Source organism: Ursus arctos, unplaced genomic scaffold (assembly GCF_023065955.2).
Source record: "Ursus arctos isolate Adak ecotype North America unplaced genomic scaffold, UrsArc2.0 scaffold_18, whole genome shotgun sequence".
NCBI classification, from domain to species: Eukaryota; Metazoa; Chordata; class Mammalia; order Carnivora; family Ursidae; genus Ursus; species Ursus arctos.
Window position 1 is genome coordinate 48,172,125 of NW_026622852.1, and position 27,136 is coordinate 48,199,260.

Below are 27,136 nucleotides of genomic sequence, written 5' to 3' on the forward strand. Positions count from 1 at the left end.
GGTAAGTGGCTTGCCCAAGGTCACAGAGCTCACGAGTGCTGGAGCATGGTTTCTAGTTAGGTCTGTGCTGTTTCACCAAAGTCAGACATTCTGACATAAGAAGAACAATGCCATGTAAGGAGATATAATCTCACCGAGGTAAGTGTGTGAACCCATCTAATTCTTACAGCAACCCCCTGAAGTGTCATCTCCACCGTCCGGGGGAGGGAAAATAGGTCCAGAGATGCCAAGTCACCAGGTGATCCCAGACAGTCTAGAACCCAGGGAAGAGTGAGAGGCAGGGAGAGCTCAGAACAAGAGGCTGGGGTGCAAGAGGGCCCCGGAGCTGGGCTGGACTGGTTAGTCACCTGACTTTGGGTAAATTACCTAACACAAATTCTGAAACAGTTTCATAAAATACACATACCATAAAATTTACCATTTTAACCATTTTTAAGGGTACAGTTCTGTGCTATTAAGTACTTTCATACCGTTGTGCAACCATGACCATCATCCACGTTCCCAGACTGAAACTCTGTGTGTTACACACTAACTCCCCATTTCCCACCTCCCCAGCCCCTGGCAACTGCCATTCTACTTCCTGTCTCTCTGAATCTGACCACTCAAGGAACCTCATGTCAGTGGAACCATACAGTATTTGTCCTTTCGTGTCCGGCTTATTTCACCCAGCACAATGTCCTCAAAGTTCACCCACACTGTAGCAGGTGTCAGAACCCCCTTCCTTTTAAAGGCTGAGTAATATTCCATTGCGCGCATATACCACATCTTGTCCGTCCATGGAAGGGCACCTGGGCTGCTGCCACCTGTTGGCAGCTGTGAGCAGTGCAACCAAAAACACGGCTGCCCGTGGGCAAAATACTTTCAGGCTCGTCCATTTCTGTCCCAGACCTGAACTTCCGGCTTTTGCTCCCCAACTCAGAGAGGAGATTTAACACCCACCCAGTGCGTGAGCCAGAGACCGGAGAGGAGGGTAACTCCCGAACCCCACGAGTAGCCTGGTCTTGTTCCTGTCACCTTGGTCCCCCCACTTCTCTCCATCCCCACCACCGCTCCCCAGATTCCAAGCTGCCACCACCTGTCACCTCAATGGTGGCTCACCTGAATTCCAACAGCCTCATCGCCAGTCTCTGTGCTTCCAACTTCCCCTCCCAACACATCTTCCATGTCAGAGCCAAATGGCAGATCTGACCAGGTCACCTCGTGGCCCTCAACCTGTCCCCGGCTCTCTGCCTCACTTCCTTTGAGTGCTTGTGGAAATGTCCCCTTCTTCAGCAGGCCTCCCCCGCCACTCTGCCTATAGCTGTGACGGCCACTCCTCGCCAGCCTCTGAGTGCCTGCCTTGCCCCACTCTACCCCCAGCCCTACCGCCATTCATCAGAGCGTAGATTTTACTCATTTACTTTGTTGATGTCCATCCCTGCCCTCTCACCCCCACCTCCAGTAAGGAAGGTCAGTTTCACAAACGCAGACATTCGTGATGGTTTTGTTCACTGCTGGCTCCTCAGTCCTGGCACCCCGTAGGCCCTCACCAAATTCTGGCCAAGCGCATGAACATGTGAATGACTAACTTCCCTCTGCCGGTAAGGTCACTGGCCTGGTCAAGTTCTTTCACGTGGGGGCTGTGTCCTCGCCAACCCCTGCCCTTCTACATCCCCATGTAAAGCCTGCCAGACCACAAGGCTCACCAGGTCCTCCCCAATAGTAGCCCCAGGGCCTTTGCACATGTCATTGCCTCTGCCTGGAATGGCACTGCGCCCATCTTGCCCCACCCTTCTACTGCTGTGGGTGGCCCCTTCACTGTGCCTCATGACACCCTACTTTTTTGAAGACTATTTCACACTGTACAATAATTGCCCCTTTACTTGTCTATAGCTATTTCTAAACTGCCGGCTCCATGAGGACAGGATAATCTCTCTCACTTTCTGATTCTTGGAGCCACGCACTGAGCCTGCCGTCGAGGCCCAGAAAATGTCAAGGGAAAAAAGTGAGCCAGGCTCCTGCATCTCAGCTTCCTCTCCTGCGGAGCGACGGCAAAGCCGCTCCTGCAGGGCACCCAGCAGTAGACGTGACGTGTTGTACGTGCAGTATCCGCCCCCGTGCGCGGCACCCGGCCGGCATCGCACACCCAACTCGGACGCGACGGAGGGCTCGCACGCACTTGTGGAGGACCTGCTGTTTCCACTGTTCTCAAAGCCACCAGCTGCCATCCTGCCGTCATCTGTCACCTCTGGGGGCCACACTGATGAAGTGTCGGCCCCAGAGAGAATTCCTGTCCTTTCCTGTCCTAGCCGTCACATTTTGGCAGCTTGCCCGCTGAGCAGAGAAAACCTCCAAGTCCAGCTCCTCCTCAGAACCAACTGTGTTTATCACCAGCATGTCACGGAATTGAGAACGTCCAGGGATTTCAGGGAGCAGTGGTGCCGAGCTCTCATTTTACACCTAGGACACGGGTTTAGAGAGGCGGCCTGACTTGCTCACGGTCACGCAGCTAGTTAGGGACCTCACTTTCTCTTTCCTTATGGCGGAAGTTTAATTCTATCTGGTTCGCCCTATGGAACCCTAAGGAATCTGGCAGCTTAGTCTAAAAGCCTCACTTGGGCTAACTTCTGACCAGTATTCTCACTTTGCCATAAGTGAAAAGAGAGGACACGTTTCACTTCCATGGCCTGCCAACTAGATGCTGGGAAACTCTTTTCCCAGGGACCTTGTCTGAGATTCAAACAGAAGAAATAGATGAGACTCTTGACCCTCTCACTTTATCCCTCTAGACAATTGGCCTGCCATCAATAAAGCAATGGCAATGTCCCGCCCTGGCCACTGCCACTGTCCTTGGACAAGCCCCTCCATGGGCTTACCCCTGCCTGCCTGAAAGTGTGCTCCCCCCTGTCAGGGGCCCAGCAGCTCTACTCGGGCTCCTATGTGGGGGAAGCAGAGGGAGCACTGGGGAGTCTGAGCTCAGTCGTTGGCAGAAGGATCAGGGAGACAAGGGAGGGTGGCCCGGTTGGAAGTGAACCCAGAGCTCCCTCTCGCTGAGACAGAGTCATCAGCCACCACCAGCAGACTCATTCACAACCTCTGGTCCCGGAGGAAATCATTAAGCCTAATTATTATTATTAGGCATAATGACTAATTAGTAAAAATAGCTACCATTTACTGAGTGCCAACTTATGCCTGGTACTTAATGCATATTATTTCTTTTTGCCTATTTTACACTTCTTTATTTTCTGTTTTCCTAATTATAAAGTCAATATATATTCATGGAAAAAATGTTCAAAGATACCAAAAAGCAGAAAAAGGGAGGAAAATTCACCTTTTGTCTCACTGCCCACCTCCAGCCACTGCTAACATACTGGAGTTTTCTTTCCAGGATTTCTTCTGTCTTTCTGTCTCTCTACCTTTTTCCGTATGTGTGCATACATGTGGTAGGTGGGATTTAACAGAGGTGATCACATTTGCCAAAAAATTACTTCCAGCGCCCACGATGATCCTATGATCCTTGGGTACTCTCATCCCCCCACTGTACAGATCAGGAACCCGAGGCTCAGAGAAGGTAAGTCATTTGACCAAAGCCACACAGCAGACAAAATCCCGGACCGGGATTCGGATCAAGTCTTTCTGCGGCCAAAACCTGTCTTTCCCCCACCCCGCCCTGTTATTTCCCATGCGTTAAGGGAGAATCAGGGGTGGTTTTAGTTATGTCTCTGCTTCTGCAACCCCCTTCCTCTGCCTGTGCCCCCCCGGACCACACTCTACTGAGAGATGTGGCCACAGGTGTAGGAGACGCAGAATCAACTCAACTGGCCAGTACCTGACTACGGAAAGCTTTGAAAGCTGAAGCTTCAGTGAAGACATTCTGTCAGAAACTGGAGGGAATCTGGGTTTTCTGTCCATATAGATATCTGGAAAGCTGAAATCAGAAAGCACAATGAACTGCCGTTTGCAAGGTGTTTTGTGTGAGACAAATACAAGTACCATCTACAGGGCCTCTGCGGGGCGGCTCAGAGGGCCTCCGCCCTGGCCTGCAAAGCTGTAAAGGGCCTGGATACCACAAACACCCCGGAACAGTGAGGGAACAGGGAGGACCCCCCCCCCCCGATTCTGCCTTTCCTCAAATGGTTTGAGCAAAGGCCCAGGTACCAGACCTCTTTAAGTTGGCACCAAGCATGCTAAGCAAACGAGGTAAACATGTGGCGTCCTCTATGTGCGGGGACACCACATGAGTCAGACGGTGCCCCTGGCTGCAAGAGCTTACATCAGGGGTGGGGAGACGCCTAAGAAAAGAAAGTTCCAGCACGATGCAGTAAGCGCCGAGACACAGCTACAGAAACCCCTTCGGTTCAAAACAGCGCCAGCTCAGATCCCTACAATCTCTAAGACGGGAGGATTCATGGCTGAGAAGAAATGCTGTGGGACGAAGGGCAGGCACAAACTGATTAAAGCCCTTTTCCAAAGCGCTGTGTTCACCGGCATAAAACGGTAAAGGCAAAGGACTAAGTAATCTCTCTTATCTTTCTCTTACCTATCTTAAATTTAGGAAAATAAGTCACCGCACTTTGCTCCCTCAATATTTTTAGGATCTTTGTCCCTCGCGGTTTGAACAAGATGTCTGGAATGTGTTTTGCTTTGCTGCAGATAACGTTCACCTTGAGCCTTTTTCCTGCGTGCGTGCGTGTTTGTGTGTGAGCGCGCACGCGTGTCTGTATGTGTGTTTGTGTGTGTATGTGTGTGTTTGTGTTTGTATGCGTGCATGTGTATCCCACCATCTGAACGTTCAGTCACCTCTCACCTAACAACCAGGAATTGTGGAATCTACCGTCTGGATCCTGCCGGAGCCGCAGGATGCTGTGAATGGGAACCGCTTGGAATGTTCCACCTTCCGGTAGGGCTCAGATACAGAGGTATTTCCTCACATCCTGCCCCCCGCCCTGGCTAACCCTAGGGGCCTCAGCCCCGCTTCCGATTCCCAGCGGAGGAACGGCCGCATCAGCCCCCCTCACCCACGGCCCCACTCTCCTCTGGACACACGTGGAGTGGGAGGTCAGTTCTGAAGCCCCAGGCGCCGCCCCTCGGCTCCCCAGCTCACTCACCGTCTTCTGTGCTGCCTTCCCCCGTCTCCCCTTTCCTTTTTCACTGCCCAACTCCCAGACTCACTTTTTCTAGTTATTCCCAAAAGGAGTGACTCACACTTCTCAGAGGCAGAAACAAAAATGTCGTGGCGACACTGAAAGATATTCGGAAGGAAATCTGCAGATGCCTGAACTTCAGGGAAGGGGCCTGGAGGACCCCCAAGGATGGCCTCCCGGACCTCAGTGCTGCGGGAGCAGGAAGCCCCTCCTCTGGCCTTCGGGAAGAGGACAAGGCATCCTAGTTGGGCCCAAGTCCCAACCCTGCCTCCTAAATGCTGTGTGACTTTGGGCAAGTCACTTAGCTCTTCTGATCCTCTGTTTTCTCATCCTTAAAATGGGGATAATCTCTCTTACAAGTTGTTGTGAAGATTGTGATGTTTTATAGAAATATAAGTATATATAAAATACGAGATTCCATATACATATTTTTATAAATTGTTTCAAAACACTCACTTTACAAACACACACATGCACGCACAGATACACACCCTAGGTATAAACAGTGGCCGACACAGGACAGTCACCAACCTCTCTGGGCTGGCTGTGTCTACGCTGCATAAATCCGTCACAGAGAACAAATGCACTGGTGTATTAGATAAATGTAAAGTATTTAAAGAAAATACTGAGGTGTATTTTTTCTTCTGTGCTTTGAATGGCACAATATTTATCCTGTCATTTTCCAGCTAGGGGCTTGCTGCTCGCTCCAGCACAGCTTGGGATACCAAATATAACATGGGTTAAATATACGGGCCGACTTGGCTTCACACACTGAGGACAAAAATGAAACATGCATGGTTTGGAGGCCCACATTCCTGCCAGAGCCATCTTTGGAAATAGCATTTTCTCTTGGAAGAAAGTACTAGCAACTAAAAATATTTCCGTGTTTAATAACGATCACCGAAGGGACATCTACAACTGCTTGTCTTTTATACATTATCTCACATTTAGTTTACTGCTCTCCTCTGGAGCCACGGGCCAGCCCCTCGCAGCTGGAGTCCCACAGAGGCCTGACACTCTGCCGCCCGGCTCAGCCCTGCCCACGCCTTGAGCCCATCCTGGCCCGGCAGATGGAATCGCGGTGGTCCTCACCCCGGCATTGTTCTTTCTGCTCTAAGCCTGGAATCCTGACGCCTAAGAAGAAACTCAGACTCTAGTAGTTACCAACTCCATCCTTACGGAGATGGCCGATTCCATGCCGTGGGGCTTCTGGCACAGGGCCTGTCTGGTATTCTAGGAGTTTCCCACTAGGAGGACACCCCGACCGTTACTCCTGCCTGTTCAACGGGGACCCTGCCAAGTCCTCGCCTGCTTCTTCTGCCTGGGTGGCAGGTGCCATTCCTCCTACCCCTCTGCATTGTCTGGGTCCAGCTGTGAGTGACCTGAGCTCATGACACCATGAGGCCACTAGTGCCTGGTTGACCGTGTTGACTGGCGCCTGGCCTCCCGTGCTCCTCCTGCCATCACAGGCCCATAGCTATGGACCCAGATGAGTCCGAGTGTGGTTGGTCATGCTCTTTCGCTTTGAAAAGCTCTGCTACTGCTCTGTCTCATGGTGCCCTTGAACCTCAGAACGTGCTGGCCTATGCTGTGCATTCCTACCCAGCGGTCCAGGTTGTGGGGGTTCCCTCTACACCGCTGGCTTTAATGTTGTAATAGCATATCTCCTTATAGAAGACACAAAACAAATACAGAAATATGTAGGCAAGATAACACAACTCTCAAACATAATCTCACTATCAGAAATGATCGCTTTTAATATTTTGGCAAATTCCCTTCCGCTCCTCTTCTATGAATATAACCTGTTCACATCATTGAAATCATACCATACACACAATTTTGTAGCTTACTTTCCATTTAATGTTGTGTTACAAGCACGTTGCCATATCATCAGAATTATTTATAGAAATCTTTAATGATTGAATGACTTCCCTCAGGCTAATGGCTATTTCGATTGTTCCTGATTTTTTACTACTCGGATGTACATATTTAGACAATAAATCTTTCTCATAATTTTGGATTCTATCTTCGGTATAAATTCCCAGAAGGGAAGCTTCTGAGTCAACAGGTATTAACATTTTTAAGGCCCTTGTTCTCTAATCTGGCTTTAGTCCATGACCTTGCAAATTGTTAAAGAATGACGTCATAGCCAACACTTCAAAGCTCTTCTATCTATAATCTTTTGTTTGCCATGAAGTTAACTATTGAGATCACAATAAAATAGGATGACACATCTTTCTATTAATTTCAACACAAATATAGGTTGAAAAATATTTCGCAGAGGAGTATGTGAAGCTAGAAGTAATGAGATTAAGCAATATTTTCAAGTGACCCACAGTTGCTTTCCTACTAATAAGAAATAGTCATTGAGATTTGTATCTCTAATTATTTTTTAGACTCTTCTTCTCCAAGCTATGAATCTGAATCTGAGTCAGCACCCTAAACAGCCAGAATTGGAAACAGGGAACTCTATTTTTGAGTTTCTTATGGAGAATGTGAACTTGGGATGAGCTGCTCAAAATTCATTTATGTAATACAGTTTTTTAAAAATATCTGTCTTCTCTGCGAACCCTCCCCTGATTTCTCCAGGAAAAATTAATCACCCTTCCTCCCATAGCTCATCCCCAGACCCCGTTTAACACTGACTATGGCCTTCATCATACTTGAGTTATTTGTCAAGTTGCTCCCTGACTTGGAGCTCCTGGAAGGAACGACCCAGTATGATTCCCAAGACTTACAGAACGGTCAACATACAATAGGCACGCATAAACAGGATATGGATTCGTTTTCCATTTGCCAGTAAGCATGTGGATGGTGCCTTGTTAGGAATCTGGTGTATAGGATGGATCCAAAAGGAGAAACGGAAGGAGGTCCACTGCAAGCCCAAGAGGCTGTCCACAGAGCAATGGTCAGAAAAAAGAAAAAATAGCAAAGAACGTCCATGGTTTCAAAATGAAAGAAAACATCATTATTTCACAGATTATTTAGGGGCTACCCTTCCAGGTAGTAGGACTGTGCTAAATGATGGAATCCGAGAGGAGTAAATTCTTTCTGCCTTCCCAGAGCTCATGGAGAAAAACGAGAGGTTTCAGTGATTCTACTAAAAGGTTCTCCACGGATGAGGGAAAGGACACCTGCAAAACCAGGATAGGATAGGAGCTAGTCTGGTCTTCCATTGATCAAAGGCTACCACCTTCAGTCAGTTATCTGCAAATCGTTCGAGATTCTTCCAAGCAACCACCACGAGTCAACCCCTGCCAAGTCTAGGTCACCCGCTCGCTCATTTCCGTTGGGTAGCAACCTTCAAGGATCAGTAAGTCCTTTGAAATCCGCTAAATCTTACCACAAATTTCTCTAGAGATTCTTACATATGTGCCGGTTTGCCATGAAAAATGTATTACTTCTTTCCAAATGGATATTTTAAAGTATGTTACACATAATTGGGGGGAAATGTCTAAGGCCTAAGGATCAAGATTCATTAAGAAAAAGCACAGAAGGGTGGGAAGCTTGGGAGGAAGACAGCCAGAGATAAAATTCCCACACTGCCAGTTATTAATCCTATGATCTTAACAAAATACTTAAGCATTCTGGGGATCAGTATTCTCATCTGTAAAATAGGGATGATGATACCTATCTCCCACAGAAGAAGAGAGGAGGAGAGAGAAGAGCTTTGTCTGTGCCCGTTAGGTGTGTACATCCAGCACTCGAACATAAGGCATGTGGACTGCTTCAGGGAGAGGAGAAGTCCAGGGGTGGAATGTGGGAATGTGCAGGAGGCCAGGTGTCAGCTCACTCAGTTTGCAGTCCCAGAGTCTCCCACCCTAGACCCAGAGAATTCCATTCCCCTCTAACTTCAGTTTTCCCATCTGTAAAATGAGAAGGCCCAAAGAGGTGACCTCGCAGCTCCCCCCAGTTCTGACGTTTCAGCAGACCCTTTGTTTCTCTCTTCCCAAGTGTGTGAAGTGGGGGACAGTTGCTCAGCTAAGAGCACCTGCGCACGCAGCCATCGTCACGACCCGCACCTTACAGACCGCCTCGTTTCCAGGTTAGAGACTGCTGGCCCCACTCACCGCATGGAATCATTAGCACATGTGAAAGCTCCCACCACACGCTGGTGTTTCATGAGCAACGAAAAGAGATCCATCTCCCATTTGGACAGCGCCGCATTGAACATTCATAAAATATTGAAGTAACTAATGAAGTCATTTTTCATTTTTCATTTCAATGGTGGTTTTCTCTACTTATCTCTACATGGGTTTGTCCATCCGGTCACAGATTCCTTCAACTAGTCAGAGCGCCTATTATGGGGAACGGACGTGCAGACATGTCGCTTATCTTGTAGGGCTGGTGCTCAAGGCCCGTCTCCTTGGGGTGGCCATGTTCTCCCTGGGTCTTGACCCCCGTCTGTGCGGGCCCGTGTCCAAATTTCCTCTCCTGGTAAGGACACCAGTCACGTACGATTAGGGTCCAGCCTACTGACCTCATTTTAATTTGATTATCTCTATAAAGACCCTGTCTCTAAATAAGGTCCTATTTTGAGTTCCCACAGGTTAAGATTTCAATATACACATTTGGAGGGTGACACATTTAAGCCCAAAAAAGGGAGTCAACGTATTCATTCACTGATTTGTTCATTCATTCTTCCAACCCTAATCGAGTCCCTACTGTGTGCCAGGCATCGCGCCGGGTACTGGAGATCCAAAGGCAGTCCTGGCGCGGAGGATGTCGACTTGGCTGGGCACCGCCCACAGATGGATCGCTGAGTATGGTATATGTGTGAAGCACAAGGTGGGCGCAGGGACGACAGGGCTCTCTGCTCCCCTGAGGATTCAGGGCAACTTCCGAGGCTTCCTCGAGGTAGCCGAGAGCTGAAAGGCTTGGGTGGAGCCTTCGAGGTGGCAGGTAGAGAGAAGGGAAGGCCTGTTCCAGGCCGAGCACACTGCGTGTGTAAAACACAATTCTGGAACTCTAGAGGTGGGGATGGAGCTGAGGGTGTGTGTTGGCAGCGAGAGGGGAGAGATTTAGGGTAAAGACCCCGGTGTGGCAATTCCCACGCGAATACCACGTGGTAGAGAAATCTCTCCGCTGTCAGAACCCAGACACCCAACTGCTTCCTCTCTAAGCCCAAATCAAGATCCTAGAGTTCACGGCCTGAAGATGTACTGAGGAGGGCCTCGGGGGGCCTCCCTCAGCACCTGTGTACTCTTCCTCTACACATATTTCTCACAGCTCCGTGATCGGGTTTTCAGACCAATCCCACACCCGCGTGGCCAGCAACCAGGAAGGGGTGAGACGGGGCTGCAGCCGGGCAAGCCGCGTGTCCAGAGGGAAGGCCTGAAGACGGCGAAGGCGGGAAAAACCCCCTCCAGAGCTCTTCAAGGGCATCAATACACCACAGAACAATTTAAACCCAGCTTGCAGAACCATCATTCAAATAAAAAGCCAAATTTACACAACTGTGTTTAAGAAGCCAAGATTCCCAGCAAAACTGAAAGGGTTTTGGCGTGTAAAGTGTTAAACACAGACTGGTTAGAAAACAAAGGACTCCAGTTCCCCAGGGGTCTCCACAGCCCTGGGACTGACCCAGGGCCAGCTTGAGGCAAACCAAGAGCTCACTCTGAGTTTTCTGTTGCGAGAGACTTGGGAAATCACTTAAGCCCAATTCTCTCCCTTTAGGCCTAAGAAAATGAGGCTCGGTGTGGGGAGAGGATTTGCCCAGAACCACCCAACAGGAGAGGAGCAGAGCAAGCGGATTCTCTTGACCCTGTCTCCTGGGGGGCTAGGGAAACCCTGGGGTGGGGGGTTTGGAGCCACTGGGCGGGGGGGGGGGGTCCAAATGACAAAGATGTTCTGGGCCAGTGGAGAAGGAGGACGGGGTGGGGGCCAGGTCCCGGGGTCGGGAGGACCTCTGGGGACACTCGGCCAATCCTTCCCGGGGCTCACCACTCCGATTACCTCACTGGCCCCTCAAAGCAAGGCTGTAAGGTGAGCAAGGCAGAAGTGATTCTCTCGGAGTGCAGCCAAGGAAACGGAGGCCCATGAGGGCAGAACTATGTGTCTATAGGATAGAGTGTGCAGGGTCGGACCTGGACGTGTGGACTCCTAGGCTCCGCCCTCACAGGGGGATGGCCATCCCCAAGTTCATTGATAGCTGTGTAGTGGGTGTGAATGAGTGTGGTAATGGGCCTGGGGCGGGGAAGACACAGAGACACGGTCTTGGCCCATGACCTCGGGCAAGTCTCATATTCTGGCACTTCTCTCGTGAGGCACGTCGGGTATTATCTGGCCATTACTCGGGCCGAGGCATGTTACTCCGGGGCAGGGAGCAATCAATGGCTCGATGTCAGAGTCTGAGCCTCATCACAGCCCCTTCTCATTCTGCCACTGCGGTCCACGTGCCCGCTCTCTGCGCAACACTCTAGAAACTTGCCGGTCCCTTCACAGTTTCCTTGTCAGCTGAGCAAAACAGTTTGGAAAACAGTGGTACACATCACCGTGGCTTCAAACCAGACACAGATTCAGCTCCGTGCGGCGGCGGTTGCCTTTAGAACACATTTATCACTAAAACAAAGCGCTGTGGGTTTGCGAGAGAGCGATGTTTTGAGCTGTCAAGTCAGTTGGAAATATTTGGGAAAACAATTTTTTTTTTTTTGAGATAATGCTGGCTTTGTAAGTAGGTACGATTTCAGGTTTTTTCCCCCGTAAATTAACATGTTTTAGATTGCACAGGAAAGAACCGGGATATCTTTGATAGCCTCAAATATAATTATTGTTTTGACTACAAAGTCAACTTCGCAATACTAAAAAGGCAAATCACCAAATATAACCGCGTAGTCTGTGCTTCTTCATAGTTTTAAAGGGCATACGCTGGCTGTTTTGTTAAGTGAGAGAGCCAGTAGTAATCCTGCAGACATTTGTTTAATGAGTGGGTAAACTGGGTTTTCAACGCTGTAATCAGTGCACGACTGCACACCAGCACGCAGTTATATTGGAATAAAGCTGGAGACTTGGTCGAGGGCATTCACCCCCGTTTTGTCCCTGGTTCTCAGAGGGACACTGTCAGGGAAGCAGGCTAAAGATGGCGAGATGGCATCTGAGTGTTGATTCAACAAATATTTACAAGTTTCTACTCTGTGACAGGCCCTGCACTGGCGACGCAGAGTGGAATAGCACAGGAGTGTCTCTGCTCCCAAGGAGCTCACGTGAGGTCACGGGTAGGGACTGGGCTCCTGACTGCCTGGGCCTCCATCCAGGGCCTTTGCCACTCTCAGACCTGCTTCCTCTCAAATCTGCAATCCCCTTAAACTCAACAGCGGGATTTCCTTTTGGAAGAGATACCTTCTGGTCTGGAGGTCCTGAACATCTCGGTGGGGCGACCAGCACCACGTGGCTCCCATGAGGCCTCTATGGCCGAGCTGAGGAATCATCTGGAACACTTCAAGGCCAGGTCTTCAGAGGGTGCACCCACACGAAGAGACACCCCATCCTTATGATTCTTTGCCCCCCTGCCCATCTGACAGAACCGCTCTGTTTATAGTCCTCCAAATACGAAATGTCTCTCCACGCCTCTCCGCCTTTGCGTAAGCCATGCCTCCCGCTCAGAATGCCCTTCTCTGCTCATACACCATGCGAGCCTCTCTGTGTCATTACAGCCCAGCAGATGTCACCTCCTACAGGGCACACCGCTCCCTTCTCTGAGCCGTGTCCGTACCTTGTTCAGGCTCCCACTTCGGACTAGTTGCCCTACATTGTGATTTTCTTGTTTATATGCCCCAGTCCCCCGTCTCTGAGCGTCTTGAGGGTGGGGGCTGTATTTTATGACTTTCTGCGTCCTCAGCACTTAGTCTAGAATCTGACACATGGCAGATGTTCAACGACAATTTCCAAAACGAATAAATAATATTAAGCATTCAGGAAGAGCCTAGAATGTGAGAGGAGTTCTAAGCACGCAGATTATCTCTAAGCCTCACAAGGACTCTAGGAGGCAGGCATTATTTTCCTCACTTCACCGATTAGAGACCTGAAGCTTGGAGAAATTACAAGACTCACCCAAGATCAGAGTCAGAAAAAAAGAGAATGAGATCTGAAGCCATGTTTGTCTGACTTCAACGCTCTTTCTATTCTGTGGATGTCCCCCAGGCGGTCTCTCCTGCAAAGTTTGATAAGGGATGCAGTGAGCCCCGACTGCTGTCCCCCTTTTCCACTCCCAGGCTCCAACCCTGACAAACAGAGGCCGAGCCAAGAAGGTTCCGTCTGGAGGTCTCCTGGCGCTTCACCTGTCAATGTCCCTCCTCTCTGTGTATCCTAAGAACATTTTCCACGGCATGGATCTGAAAGACAGGACTTGAAGCACCTTGCTCTGAGTAATCTTGACTCAGAGTTTCATTTTTTTAGATCAGTCTGACTGCTTCTGAAAATGGTCAAAGACCAGATCTTACCAAGACTAATTATTTCTTTAAGATGTACAGATCCATCCGTTGGCGAAAAGAAGGCCAGGAGGCAAAGTGAAATTACATAGTACATCACTGTCCCCGGCCCATTCATCTCTGCCACTCTGTCAGTGTAAAAATTTACAGCAGATATTATCTCTTTGAAGGGGTTCAAGTCCTAGAAAATACAAGCTAAATTTTAAATAGAATTTTAATTTTAATGAAAGCTTCAGGGAATGCTGTTTGTGTTGCGTATCTTTCATACCTGGTGATTAACTTAATTTATGCTTAATGGAAAAGGATATTTCTAATCCCCAGACAGGCTCAACATCTGTCTAGGACTGTGTTTCTGGAAGCCGTAAGCTGCTTGTGATGGATGTAATCAAGCCAGGACGCGACTGAACTGACACCTGAAGGCTACGTGTGAGGAGGACCAGGGACATGATGTCTCTGCCCAGCGCTTGTGTTGAAAGCAAATCAAAGTCCCAAGCATCTCATTCTGCCAGCCTTTAAAAATGCTGCCTCCTGCTCTTTCATGCTGCTCCCTGGACAGGACTGGGGAAGGGAGCTGGGCTGCGGGGCTGTGGATGGATGGAACGTTTGTGTTCAGTTGAAACTAGCGGTTCTTGACCCCCTAAGCCACCCACCTGCCAGCGTCTGCTGGACACTCTGTGCATGCTACCTCCTTCAGCTCTCCCGACAGCCCTGAAGGTGCAGACTATTATCCCCACTTTATGTTCGGGGAAACAAAGGCTCACGAAGGTGAAACAGCTCACCCAGGTATGCAGCTTGTAACTAACATAGTATTTGATCTTAAGACAGTCTGCTCTCATTCTTTCTCCTAGAGTATAGGGCAGGAGTTGACAAACTATGGCCCTTGGGTCCAAACTAACTTGCCACCTGTAAGTAAAGCTTAATTGGGACGCAGCCAAGTCTACTAGATTTCACGTAGCAATGATGGAATTGAGTGGACGCAACAGAGACAGTCTGGTAGCAGAGCCTGAAATATTTTCTATCCGGCAGTTTAAAGGACAAGTTAGCCAACCCCTAGAATAGGGCCTAGACCCTCATAACGAAATTACCCGAGCACCTGCTTTCTGCAAGGCCCGAGCTGGGGGCGGGGCATGGAGTCAAAGCTGAAGACACAGTCCATGGCTTCAAGGGACTTAGTCCACAGGCAGGACCTCTAAATGAACTGGTTGGTAAGTCCAAGCGTTTGCCATCTCAGTGGCTCTCTACCTGCCCCGGAACAGAGCCAGAGTCCCGCTCTGCTCTCACACTCCCAGCAGACCACTCAGGCATTCCTGACAGTTCCCGGTGAAGACCTCAGGAGCACCCATGACGGGTGCTAGAGCCCTCGAGAAGACTTCTACCTCTCCACACAGACTCCCGAAGGCCCACTCCCACAGGAACGTCCTCGTGTCCGAGCTGGGCTGTCATGTGAGCACCATCCCATGGCAAGACGGGGTGCTCTTCATGCTCCCGAAGCTTCCAGCCCTTGAATGGATCTAGATTCCACGGAGACATGGGGAGAAGACTGGGGGTCAGGGGAGAGCCTGTGCCACCTGTGGCTCCTGGGGTCCTGCTTGTGGCAAGTGTCGCACGGGTCCTCTCACCCCCTCTTCTACAAGAGCTTAAAACCAGCGCCAGAGGCCCAGGGCAGGAACATACGCCACTTCATGTCTATGCCCTCCTCACCCTGATGCTCTTCCATGACCAGAATGTCTCTCCCAGCTACAGCAGAGCCAGATACTGGTGGGGGTGGGGGTGGCAGGGGGCCCCTGGCCAATGATTCCACACCAGTGATTCCTGGTCATGAGATGCAGGAAGTGCTCACTCATACGACAGGTGAGATGAGAAAAGGCAACAAAGCTGTGTGTGTGAACGTGTGAGCATGGGTGTCCATTCTTGTATGAAATCATGCTGGCGGTATGAAGCTAAACCATATGAGGCCGCGGATAGTAGGCTATCGTGACGTACAAACAGGTCAATGTCACGTGGTTAAAGCTCATCATTGGTACTTGACATTTTTTTTTAACATCCTTATGGAAAAACAAAATGTTGATGACATCCTTTATGGTATTTCCACATTTTTTTTTTTTTACATTTTATTGGTTTATAAAGTCTGAAAGTCTGGGAATTACTTCTCTTATAGCAGCAGCAGCTGGCTCTGAGACACCCTTATAAAATTTGGCACTGGCTATCAAACTTTAAAAATCACCTACTCTTTGACCCACCCAGCGATTTTATTTCTAGAAATCTACCCTGCAGAAATATTGGTCTGTGGGGACAAAGACGCGCGCGCGCGCACACACACACACACACACGCACACACACGCACGCATGTGCAGAGGTTCCTGGCAGCACTGTCTGAAATATGGACAAGTGGAATAACATAAGTGTCCATCATCAGGGGATTGGTTATAAAAAGTATGATAAGGTCCCAAACTGGAATAACAGTCAGGCCGTAGAAACAGTGCCGAGATCTGGATCCACCCGTACAGAAAGGTGTGCTTGCCATCCTGACAAGTAAAAGCAGCAAGTCATAGACGGCCACACGTGTAGTGTAGTACCCAGTATGATTCCATTTTCATAAAAATTACAATAACAAAATGAATTCACCTCTCCCTGGGGGTTTGAAAATCACATATAAGTGTTCGAAAGGATAAAAGCAAATTGCTTATAGCAGTTATCACTGGAAAGTGGGGTCAGGATTGAGGGAGAGGGTGGGAAGGTTTGACTTTTCAATGTATATACTTTATATATCATTTGGGTTTTTTATAAGTAAGATGTATTGCTACCTTTTTAAATTTTATTTTTAAGAAATCTCTCCATCCAATGTGGGGCTCAAACTCACAACCCCGAAATCGAGAGTTGCATGCTCTACCAACTGAGCCAGCCAGGCGCCCCATACTTTTATAGTGTTTTATACAAAGAAATAATAATAATAATAACAACAACAATAATAAGGCCTGGCTATACAGCAGTTATGCCAACCAGAAAGAAAGAGAATACAGAGAAAGGAAAAATTCATTTTGATTCTGAGGTTCAGAGAAGGATTTCGGAGGAAATGCTTTTGAGCTGAGCCCAAAAAGGCACGAGGAGTCAGAACGGAAGGAGTGGAGCCCAGCTGAAGGACTCATGAGCTCATGCGAGCCCTGAGCCTGGCTGGTCAGGTTAGGGTTTGAGTGGCAGCTGACGACAGTCAGATGGTTGGAAACACTGTTGAGGAATTTGATCTCCGGTTAAGATTCTTATGACTTTATCCAGACAAACTGAATTTTTCACAGGTAAGTGTCTCTTCCTTGCAACGGGGGCAGATTGATTTCGAGGTGACACCCTGTGGCAGAGCTGACTGGTGGTTCATCAAGGTTCATTCCCTCCCTCCCTTTTCCTCCCAGAACTCCCATTCTGTTGAGGTCCCCGTGCCCTTCATCAAGGCTGGGCGCGGCGGGGAGGCTGGCCCCCGCCCAAGGCGCGGCCGTGGGGGTGAGTTCTGCTGGGTCCAGGCCAGCTGTGGAGAGCCTGTTGTCCTCGACAACACTGGTTCTGGTTTGGGACCGTGACCCACTTCTGGCTGATTTGATGTGCTGGGACATCTGAGGGATTCGGAGAGAGGTTTCTTCACTCTTCAAAGATCCATGAGGAGGGACGGACCCCTTTCCTGCCTCAAGAGGCTGCGATTTTTGGATACAATACATGAAGCCACTCTGGCCGTTCCAGGGCCGGGAGGGAAGCGAACCCCAGGACAAAGCCACCGTGCTGAGGATGGAAGGACAAAAGGATGGAAAGAACTTGGGCGCTCAGTGATGTCTTCGAGCCGCTACATTTTAGCTTTTGATATCTTTTTATGGGAAGTGACATATTTCCTTATAACTTATGCCGGATGAAGTTGGGCCTTTCAGGTACCTGTAGCCAGAAGCCTTTCAGCAAATTCTAGATCATTCTTTCCAGTGACAGGACTCAATCATGTGTTTATTCAAACAAATACTTCCTATCGTGTACCAGACGTCAATTTTATTTTATACTTACCTTTAAAATCTACTAAATTGATGGTTGCATAGCATTGTGAATATACTTAATGACAGGAAACCGTATACTTTAAAATCACTAAAATGGTAAATTTTGTGTTCGGTCTATTTTTTCACAATAAAAAAAGAAAGAAAGAAAGGTGATCCATGGCACCCGCTGAAGTGAGCATGAGTCAGGGGCAAGAATGAGTATAACCTCTGAGTCCTACTGTTCTCATTGCTCTACAGGAAATAAATTGCACTTAAAAAGTTCACGAGAATTAAGTTCCGCCCGTATTACGCAATAATATGGGGCCATTAAAAAGACAAGCATACATTCTACTTTTGGCTGTGAGAGAGTGATAGCAAACTTCTACTCCTGCCCTGAACAACTAGAAAACTCGGTGAATTTTTTGAAGAAAGTGTTTTTAAGTATTAGACAACAGGGAGTACAGCTGAGAACAAAGGGAAAGTAAGGCGAGCCCCAGCTTTCCTACCGGGCCCTTTACAGACCCTGGGCCAGGGATGGGAGAGCCGTAGACCCTGAGCTACGGAAGGCGAGACCAGCATTCGGGGCGTCCAGAATGCAGGAAGCAGGTAACCGGAGAGGGGCAAGTCTGTGCATGAGGTAGGTGGGGGCATTCCTCACATCCTTGGTTGAGGGTTGAATGTGCAGGGCGAGATTCTGTGAGGTCTAACAAAGTGGCCGCCATGGGGCAGAGCATGGACCAGAAGTCACAGAGCGATGGGAAATATCAGAACAAGGATGGGGAATTCTGGGCTGCTAGAACATATGCCCCATGAGGGCAGCCACTGTCATCTGTGCTCGTGCCTGATGTATCCCCAGACTCCAAATAATGCACGCACGTAGTACATGTTTAATGCTTATTTGTTGAATGAATGAATGAACAAATGAATGAAAGCTGCCTCTGAGCTGGGTCTAGGGCAGATGGCATCAACAACAATACTGGCGGCTCGGGGAGTGGGGGGAGGCACCTGGCTCTACATGGCCGAGCCACTTGGGAGCAGACAGTCGTCTATGACAATTTATAGGATGCACTCATTCATTCACACCTTTAATTTCTTCTATTACCTCTCTTGTTCTCCAGAAAGGACACGTGAAATAATAGCCAAACACTGGAAATAACCCATCAATTATAAACAAAGAAATAAATCATGGTGCATTCACAAGACGTGATTCCATACAACAAGGAAAATCAATGAATTCCTGCTATATACAACACAGAGGAATGTCACCAATGTAATGTAGAGAGAAAGTCAGCTACAAAAAAATATACATTGTCTGGTTGTATCTATATGTAAAGTTCAAACACAGGCCAAAAAAAAAAAAAAAAGCATGGTGTTAGAACTCAGGATGGTGGTGACGTGTGGTGAGGGGGCAGTGGGTAGCAACTGGAAGGGGGTCTATGGGAGTGCTCCGGTTCCGGTAATGTCCCATTTCTTGTCCTAGATTTGGTTACCCCAGTGTGTTCCCTTTATGACAATTCATTGAGCAGTACACTTAAAAAGCATGTAGTTTTCTCTATGAAAGGTATATGTCAGTTAAACTGGAATATTTTACAAAAAACAGAAGTTAGACTGAGTCATGGATGGTAGCTAGTTTAATTATAAATTTAAGAGTATCCATTTTAAATAAAATCAATATCAGACAACTTTAAAGATGGCAATATAATTTCAGAGGTGATACTACCTTTAAAAATACTTTAAAAGACTTTTAAAATACTTTAAAATGTTGTGGCTTTTTTTATTGTGTTAAAATACACATAACATAACATTTACCATCTTAATCATTTTTAAGCGTACGGTTCAGTGGTATTAAATATTCACGCTGCTGTGCAACCTCCCCACCGTCCGTTCCCATAACCCTTTTCTCTTGTAAATCTGAAACTCTATACCCACCCATTAAACACCAACTCCCCTGTCCCTTGTCCCGCCCCCTTCCCCGGCCTCTAGCATAGACTACTCTACTGTCTGTCTGCATGATTTTGACTACATCAAGTGCCTTATACAAGTGGAATCATACAGGACAGTATTTGTCCTTTCGTGACTGGCTTATTTCACTTAGTATGATGACCTCGAGTTTCCTCCATGTGGTGGCATGCTGCAGAATTCCCTTCCTTGTTGAGGCTGGATGATAGCCTGTTACAGAAATATACCGCAGTTTGGCAATCTATTCATCAGTTGATGGACACTGGGTGTGCTCGATCCCTTTGAAATACTTTAAAATACTGGTTTTAAAAAACGTTTTAAAAAGAGATTTTAATTAATTTATGTATTTATTTGAGAGACAGAGCGAGCATGCACAGGTGAGTGGGGAAGGGCCGAGGGGGAGGGCATGGGGGACGGAGAAAGACTCAGACTCTGTGCTGAGTGTGGAGCCTGGTGCGGAGCCCCACATGGGGCTCAATCCCACGACCACGAGATCATGACCTGAGCCAAAACAGAAGTCGGCTGCTTAACCACCTGAGCCACCCAGGGGCCCCTAAAGTAGTGGTTTTTAAAAAAGAAACAAACACATGTTCTTTTTTTTAAAAAGCATGTGAAGCGGTAGATAGATAGATAGAGGTAGATAGGTAAAATGCTTTAAAATGGATCTACACGTAATAGGGGTAAGAGAAGAGCATGAATAGAATAAAAAGACAAGGTTAAGAGTGAACTAGGGGCGCCTGGGTGGCAGAGCGGTTAGGCGTCTGCCTTCGGCTCAGGGCGTGATCCCCGCGTTATGGGATCGAGCCCCACATCAGGCTCTTCTGCTATGAGTCTGCTTCTTCCTCTCCCACTCCCCCTGCTTGTGTTCCCTCTCTCGCTGGCTGTCTCTATCTCTGTCAAATAAATAAATAAAATCTTTAAAAAAAAAAAAAAGAGTGAACTAAACACAAAGAAACACAGGCTTCAAAGGTCTGCATCGTTGCTGGCAGGGGTGAGGTGGTCACAACTTTGGCTCCAGGCTTCCCGGTAGCCAAAGGAGAGAGAAACAGAAGAGTTGAAAGATTCGCTTTGACAACAAGTTGTTACAGTGCAGAAGCCACGCCAGTGGCTCAAGCAGAAGCCCAGCTACTCCTGGAGCCGATGCTGGAGAGAAACCTCTGTGGTGAGACAGCTAGTGACGCAGTGCATGGTGTCCTTGGCAACGTCCTGGCGATGACGCCAGTGGGGACGCTGACGCTGACACCTGAATGGTATTTAACTATTTGTCAAGCACTGCTTTAAGTTCTTTACATACACAGTGTATATTTAAAGGCAACGCTTCTTGTAATGTCTCCCACCACAGGCGAAGCACCAAAGAAAAGTCAGGAAAGGTGGCTGGAACAACGTAAACAAAAGCAAAGCTCTCCTGTTGGTCTGGCTCGATCCACCAATCCAGACCAGATGGATCCCACGTCCTCTCAGTGCACCAGGACGGCTGTCACCAGGCAGCACATCCCTGAGAGTAGATAGCTTATCTTGCGGATTTAGACCCAACTCGTTTTCTTTGGTAGTCAGTCAAACCAAAGGTAGGGTTGAAATCCTTTTCTTTTACATCAGTACCTAATAAGACTTGAATCGGAATAAATGGCAACTCCATCTCCACAGGAGTGGGCCACGGAGGATCTGCGGTCAAGACCGAGATTTCTCTCTGGAAACCCTTGCATGGCAGCACTAACGTGAAGACCAGTAGCAAAGGCTGTAGCCCCCCAAGTTTATGCCACCCCACGTGGCCATGGTCGTTTCAGTCTTGTGAATGATCTGAATGTGAGCAGCCCCATCATAGGAGAGGAACTGTTCTTAAAGAGGGAGGAAGACCTTTGCCCACTACAGAGAGCCAAGGAGCCCTTCGCCTGGACCCCTCTGCCTGGGGAAGGTAAGGAGAGAAAGGGCATCCAGTTAATATGTGAACAGCCTGGAAGGCATCCTGATGCTTTGAGTTGCTTTGACTTCTGCCAACAAATTTCCAATAATCTTAAAATATTATCTCTTTGTTGTTAACTGAGGGGTTTCCGCAAAGGATAAATTAAGAGAGGTTAATTTGTCTTCAGTTGTTTACGCATCCAAATATCTGCTGACCAACGGAAGAGCGGGTCCTACTGAAAGACCCTTGCTGGCGATATGCAAAAAAAAGTCCAATCAGGTACACTCTTTCCCTCAGGGAGTTGAGTCTAATTCACTGGTTCCTTCTCTCATTGACTCAACAAACATTCGTTTCACACTTTTTTGTGCCAAGATCTATTTATATCACAAGGGAGATTGGATCACGTGCTAGGCAGAGATACAACCAATTGTCCTAAGGGAGCTCAGGCGAAAGCGTAACTAATCGGGGAGGGGGGTGATCAGAGAGAACTTCAAGGAGGAGGTGACGCCTGAGCAGGACCTCAAAGGATCAGTAGATTTGTTTTACAGAAGAGCTTGCCACAGGGTTCCTCCAAGTTAACAGTCCCCCCCCCCCACCCCGGTACCTTTCAATTACCTCTGGACTGATTTACACACCCTTTTAGAAGCACAGCTTGTGTGTAAATTAAAGCTCCGCAATCCCTCCCCAGGGCTGAGTCCCTCTCGGGAGAAATTCTGGCACCTGCTGGTTTATTTCTGTGCACTTTTACAACACCTTGAGAATTTCAGCTTCAGGAATCACAATTAAGAGATGCTCCAATTGGGGGTGGTCGGACAAAGAGGGAACAGGGGATCCCATGGAGAGAGTGGAAGCAAAGCAGGTGGCTGGGAAGGGTGGAGAGTCCTGTGGCCAGACAGAGGGAAGGCATCCTAAACTTCAGATGCTCACGGCTGCCTCTCAGTGAGGAGGAAGGGGAGGTGGGAAATGTTATCAGAGGGGCCGCGGGGCTGCTCGCAAGCCTCCGAGCCCACGGAAGGACCTGGCGAGCCTGACACAGTCATCACAGACTAAGCCCTTTTCGTCTGTTTCAAGGATTATGAAATAACATCTTTAAGGAGCTTAGCACGCTGCCTGGCGAACGGCACTTCCCATCTCAGCTGCTGCTGCTCCCTCCACAGAGGAAATTTTAGGAACTGAAGCCATTAGGACTGGGAACCATTGGCGTAGGGACAACTGTGTATCTATGCCGAACCATTTCCTGCTAACTTTTAGGAAACAGCCTTTAGGCTCCCTGTTTCTGGTGAGACCCCTGAGTACGCCACAAGAATTTTATCCTTCTCCATTTTCATCGTATTGATACTGTTTTAAAAAGAATGTGATATAATTATGTTGTCGTCTCGCAATTCCCATGCCTTCCCTGCACTTATGCTTATCATCCGGGACCCTGGAGCCGAGTCATCACAGGTGTCACTGTGGAATTTTTAATTCAGTGTTTTTCACTAGAGTCCCCGGAAGGGATTCCTGGGGCCAGGAACCCTCAAGTTTGCAAATGCTACGATAAACTGGTGACCACTAGGGTCCCAGCAAGCTGACCTGGGGCCAGAGGAGACATAAAGGCCACAGTGACATTCCAGTTCCCATGGAACCAGTAGAAAGACCTCGTCTGCTGACAAATTTGAGGCTCACTAAGCCTAGAATGGATTTGTTTTCTCTCTCAGAAGAAGTGAGCCTGATTCTGGAAGCCCTCTGGCAGCCCTCTGCCATTGCCTGTGATAGTGAGGGGGGAAGGCCCACCTTGGAATTGGCTAGGAGGGGACCCCCCCTGAAATCAGTGCCCCATACAGGTCCCCATCACCCTCTCCCATGGGTGTGTGCTTGTCTAGTGGGGACTGTAATCGCCTCTGCTTGGCCACGGCCAAGTGAGTGTTTTCAGGGTTCAGGGCAAAGGGTCAACATCGGTACTGAGTGTGTGTGTGTGTGTGTGTGTGTGTGTATCAAACCTCAAAAACTCAACGGTCAGATGGACAAAGGATATAGGTAGATAATTTCTAAGTCCCATAAAATAAAACATAAATAGTAAACACAAATGGTTATGTGGAAACATGTTGATGTCCATTAACAACCGAAGACACGCACATTTTAAGACCGCCTTCAACACCCTAAACTGACTACTAGTTTCGCAAAGGCAGCCCAGAAGGCTTTGCGGGGTATGGGCTCACACAGACGTGAACGGCGGCAAAGATGGCAGTTACAAGCCTCTGGAAAAGCGAAATGGCCCTTTGCAACGAGATCTTTATAAAGATAAGCATCCCTTTGACTCAGTAATTCCAGAGCGGGGTTTTATTTAGAGAAGAACAAAATTGAACACCACATAAATGTCCAATGATGGGGGTAAATTACAGTACAACTGCACCCTAGGATATCCTCTCTGCACTAAGAACGATCATGAGGACTGCATAGCAATGTGGGGGAAAGTTTAGCCTATAGAGTCACTTAAAAACCAGCAGCACTCAGATCTTGTACATGGCAAGGAAACATTAAAGGCATATCTGCAAGTAGGCAGAGTCTAGAGAAACACGAACTTTGCTGGTAGACGTTGGGATTGGAAGTTTTTTGGCTTTTGTTTGTGGGTTTGTTTTTTTTTTTAACTTTTTCAGAAGTTTGCTTTTAGCAACCTCCCCCCCACCCCGGCCTTTTTAATGCTTTAGTGGTACTCATTCAAACACTGCAAAGGGCAGTCATTTGGAAACAGGTGAAATCAAAACTTTCGGAGACTTCCTCTGGGTTAGGCATCGTTTCAGGGGCTTTAAGACCGTATTCACCTTTCAGTACTCCTAATGGCCCTAGATGTCAGGCCCCTCATTTTATAGGTGCAGAAACTGGGGTTCGGTGGGAGTTAGTGGCTCTCCCTGCTCACGGGGCTAACAGAGTTACCCAGGGCTCCACCTCTCTGACGGTCCCGGGACTTGGCCCAAGGCCTGGCACACAGTCAGTGCTCAGCGCGTAGTGACGCTGTTGAGTTGGACCCTAGAATGTTTCCGTCCTTCCCAGCTCGGTAATGGTGCCTGGGGCAGAGAGAGGTAAGGCCCCAGCTTTTCCCCATTTCCCGGGTTCTCAAGACTGCATCATATTGTGTCCTGGCTTGTTTGTTTTAAACAAAGTAAACTCAGAGTTAGAAGATGTTGACAAGCCTTTCAGAGGAAAATGAGAAAGGCCTGGCAAAGCAAGACACAAGGGAAGGGGCAGGTGAGGGTTCTGTGAATGGAGACGAGAAGTTTAAAAATGAAACAGGAGAGGACAGGTAGAGAGAACAGCTTTGGGGAGAGCCCTGATGAAAAGGCAGGGGTCAGAGTGAAATTGGGCACTTCCAGAAAGAGGAGAGAAAAAAGAGGCCCAAGCAATTTCCTGCAGAAATGCCTGTGGGGATAACAAGCATTTTTTTTTTCTTAACCTGAGCAAAATCGTCAAGCCCAGCTACTTTTATCAACTAAAATTCGTTCCGGAGATTTCCTCCAGCTTGTGAGAGACATTTTAACTCTCCCGGAGACAGTCATTTGTCACAAGGCACTGGAAGCTAACCAAAATGTCTGTGAGCAAGTCTGAGGGTTCTATATAATAAAACAAATGGGAAGGTATTGATTTTGTTTCTTTTCAACCTGTTTTAATCCGACTATATGGTCTTATTACAAGAATTTTCTCATCACGACAAGGAGAAGAGGCTCAGCTGAAGGAGAGAAGCAGGACACAGGCAATTCGCTCTTCATTTCTCCTCAGAAAGGCTCTTTTTATAGATCTCTAATATCTCCGCCAGAATTTCAGTCCCAATCTTCTACCATGACATTTCTGAAGGAAAGACCAAAGTACTGCAGAACATGACAAACAGAAGATGTGTGGTTTTTTTCCTAAAGCTGAAGCTTAGAAACAAAATCAAAAACCCAGAGAAAGTGACGCCATGTTAGTTCAGTGTTTGTTGGCTCCTCAGAGGCCACAGGCCAAGTTCCAGGCCTCAGGATCCCAGGATGGGGGGTAAGGCCTCCCACTGCCTGGCTCCATCAACCTTGCCAGCCTTCTGGCCCCGCTCCCTGCCCCGTCCCCTGATGATTCTCCTCACCATGTTCTGGGCACACCGGGCCCATGCATGACTCTGGGCCTTTGCTCACGGTCTCTGCCTGGGATGCCCTCTCTCCTCTTCCTCTTACAAACACCTGCTCATACTTCAGATTCACAGGCTCCCCACTCAGCAAAGCCCTCCGATACTTCTAGGCGAGTGAATTGCTTCCTCCCTAGGTTCCCACAGCTTCCTGTACCAAGACTCTCCGTGGGCTCCCATGCTGCCTCCTGGCCAGAGCTCATGGGCCTCCATGGCAGGGACACATTTGTGAGTCTCCCCGTGCACAGAGCTTCGTCCAGGGCCAGGAACACCGTCTGCTCAGGGCAGGCTTGTGGAATGACCGAATGGAGGGCAGCTGCCCACTCTCCTCCGGCAACCTCACCTTTGTTGAAGAGCATCACCCATTAGGAGAAGGGAACCAGGCACCAAGGGCCTCTCATCTCAGGATGAAAGGCACCGGCCCTCTCCAGAGGAGGTAAAGCCTTCATCTTTCCTTCACATTTTTCTTGTGCCACGGGAGCTCTGAAAATCCTGTCGTGTCAATCTCTTCCCAGTTCTGTGTTCCTCTCAAAAAGATACCAGTTTACCCGTGTGAAGGCTCTGAGGTGATTTCGTCTCTTGAGGGGTTTTTTAATCTTTAGAGCCATAAGGGGATCCTGACACACGCTTTGAAGTTCCCCTTCACACGCGCCCGCCAGGAAGTAGCCACGATTTTTTAGATGTTAAGAGTCTCTGCTTCAGAGGGGCCCAGGTCTGGCCTGCTGCCAGGACTGGCCCCGGGCAGGCCCTACGCTGCCCACGTCCCGTTCCCAACGTGAGGCGCTGGGCCACGAGCATGGGCCCTTCCAGCTCTGCACAGGGCCTCCTGGCCTCTGCTGGCCCACGCCTGCTTTCAAACCTGAAAACAACTCCTCCCTCCTCTGTTCAGAGCCACACCGTCCATGAAGGGCTTATTCACGTCCATTAATTCCTTTCATTCTCAGGTGAACATATGATGGGAACAACGTCCAGCATCCACTGTGCACTGGGCGGGTGCCAAGCACCGGGCCAAGGATGTCACAGGGAGGAGCCCCCCCCCAGCCCCCCATGGTCTCTTATCACCCTTTGGCACAGGCCGGGGATCTGAGAGGCCGGGAGGGGGAGCAGCTCGTGCCACGTCTCAGAGCTGATCAGCGGCAGAGCAGGGGTCGAGGTCCTATCCTCCGGCAACAGATGGGCTCCTCTCTTCCCAGGTCACCCTGCTGCCTCGTCCCCCTTCAGCAGTTCTTCCTCCTCAAGGCTGGAGCAGGACCTTTGGTATCCGACACACTTGGCTTTGGGTCCCGCTGCCGTGGCTGAATTTAGACGCACCCCACCCCCCACGCCACGTCCCTTAGCCTCAGACTCCTAATATCACGCGGAGGGAATAACAGCACCTCGCCCTATAGCGCCGTTGTAAAAATTAACTGAAGTGGTGCTGCTGAAGGTCTCCACGCTGTCCCACGCGGAGCACAGACGCTGTGTGTTTGCCTGTGTCGAGAGCCAGCTAGAGAGTTTTGTTATCATCCTGTTTTCTCGAGGCTTTCCATTTCCCCTCTGAATTTGACCTTCGTGGTTATTATTTTTGTTCAACAAATGTCAGCCTCTCCCTGAAC

The 27,136-nt window shown here is 48.7% G+C and overlaps 1 protein-coding gene and 1 long non-coding RNA gene across 4 annotated transcripts in view; one reads left to right on the forward strand and one right to left on the reverse strand.

Moving 5' to 3' along the window:
* The window catches only part of TTLL11 (tubulin tyrosine ligase like 11), a 223,063-nt gene that overhangs the window by 57,134 nt on the left and 138,793 nt on the right, over positions 1 to 27,136 (reverse strand). The window contains exons 1-2 of one of the 3 annotated variants that reach the window (XM_057313738.1): positions 5,088 to 5,139; positions 3,809 to 3,907 (exon numbers count right to left, since the gene is read on the reverse strand). The exons of 1 other annotated variant lie outside the window; for it this stretch is intronic. In XM_057313738.1, the coding sequence (XP_057169721.1) occupies positions 3,809 to 3,891 (83 nt within the window). In that variant the 5' untranslated portion in view covers positions 3,892 to 3,907; positions 5,088 to 5,139. Of the gene's footprint in view, positions 1 to 3,808; positions 3,908 to 5,087; positions 5,140 to 27,136 lie in introns of those variants that run through there. One more of the 3 variants, XM_057313739.1, reaches the window with a different exon arrangement.
* LOC130544051 (uncharacterized) lies at positions 4,317 to 5,429 on the forward strand. Its single transcript, XR_008959979.1, has 3 exons — positions 4,317 to 4,476; positions 4,798 to 4,879; positions 5,161 to 5,429. It is a non-coding gene; the product is annotated as an uncharacterized LOC130544051 (long non-coding RNA).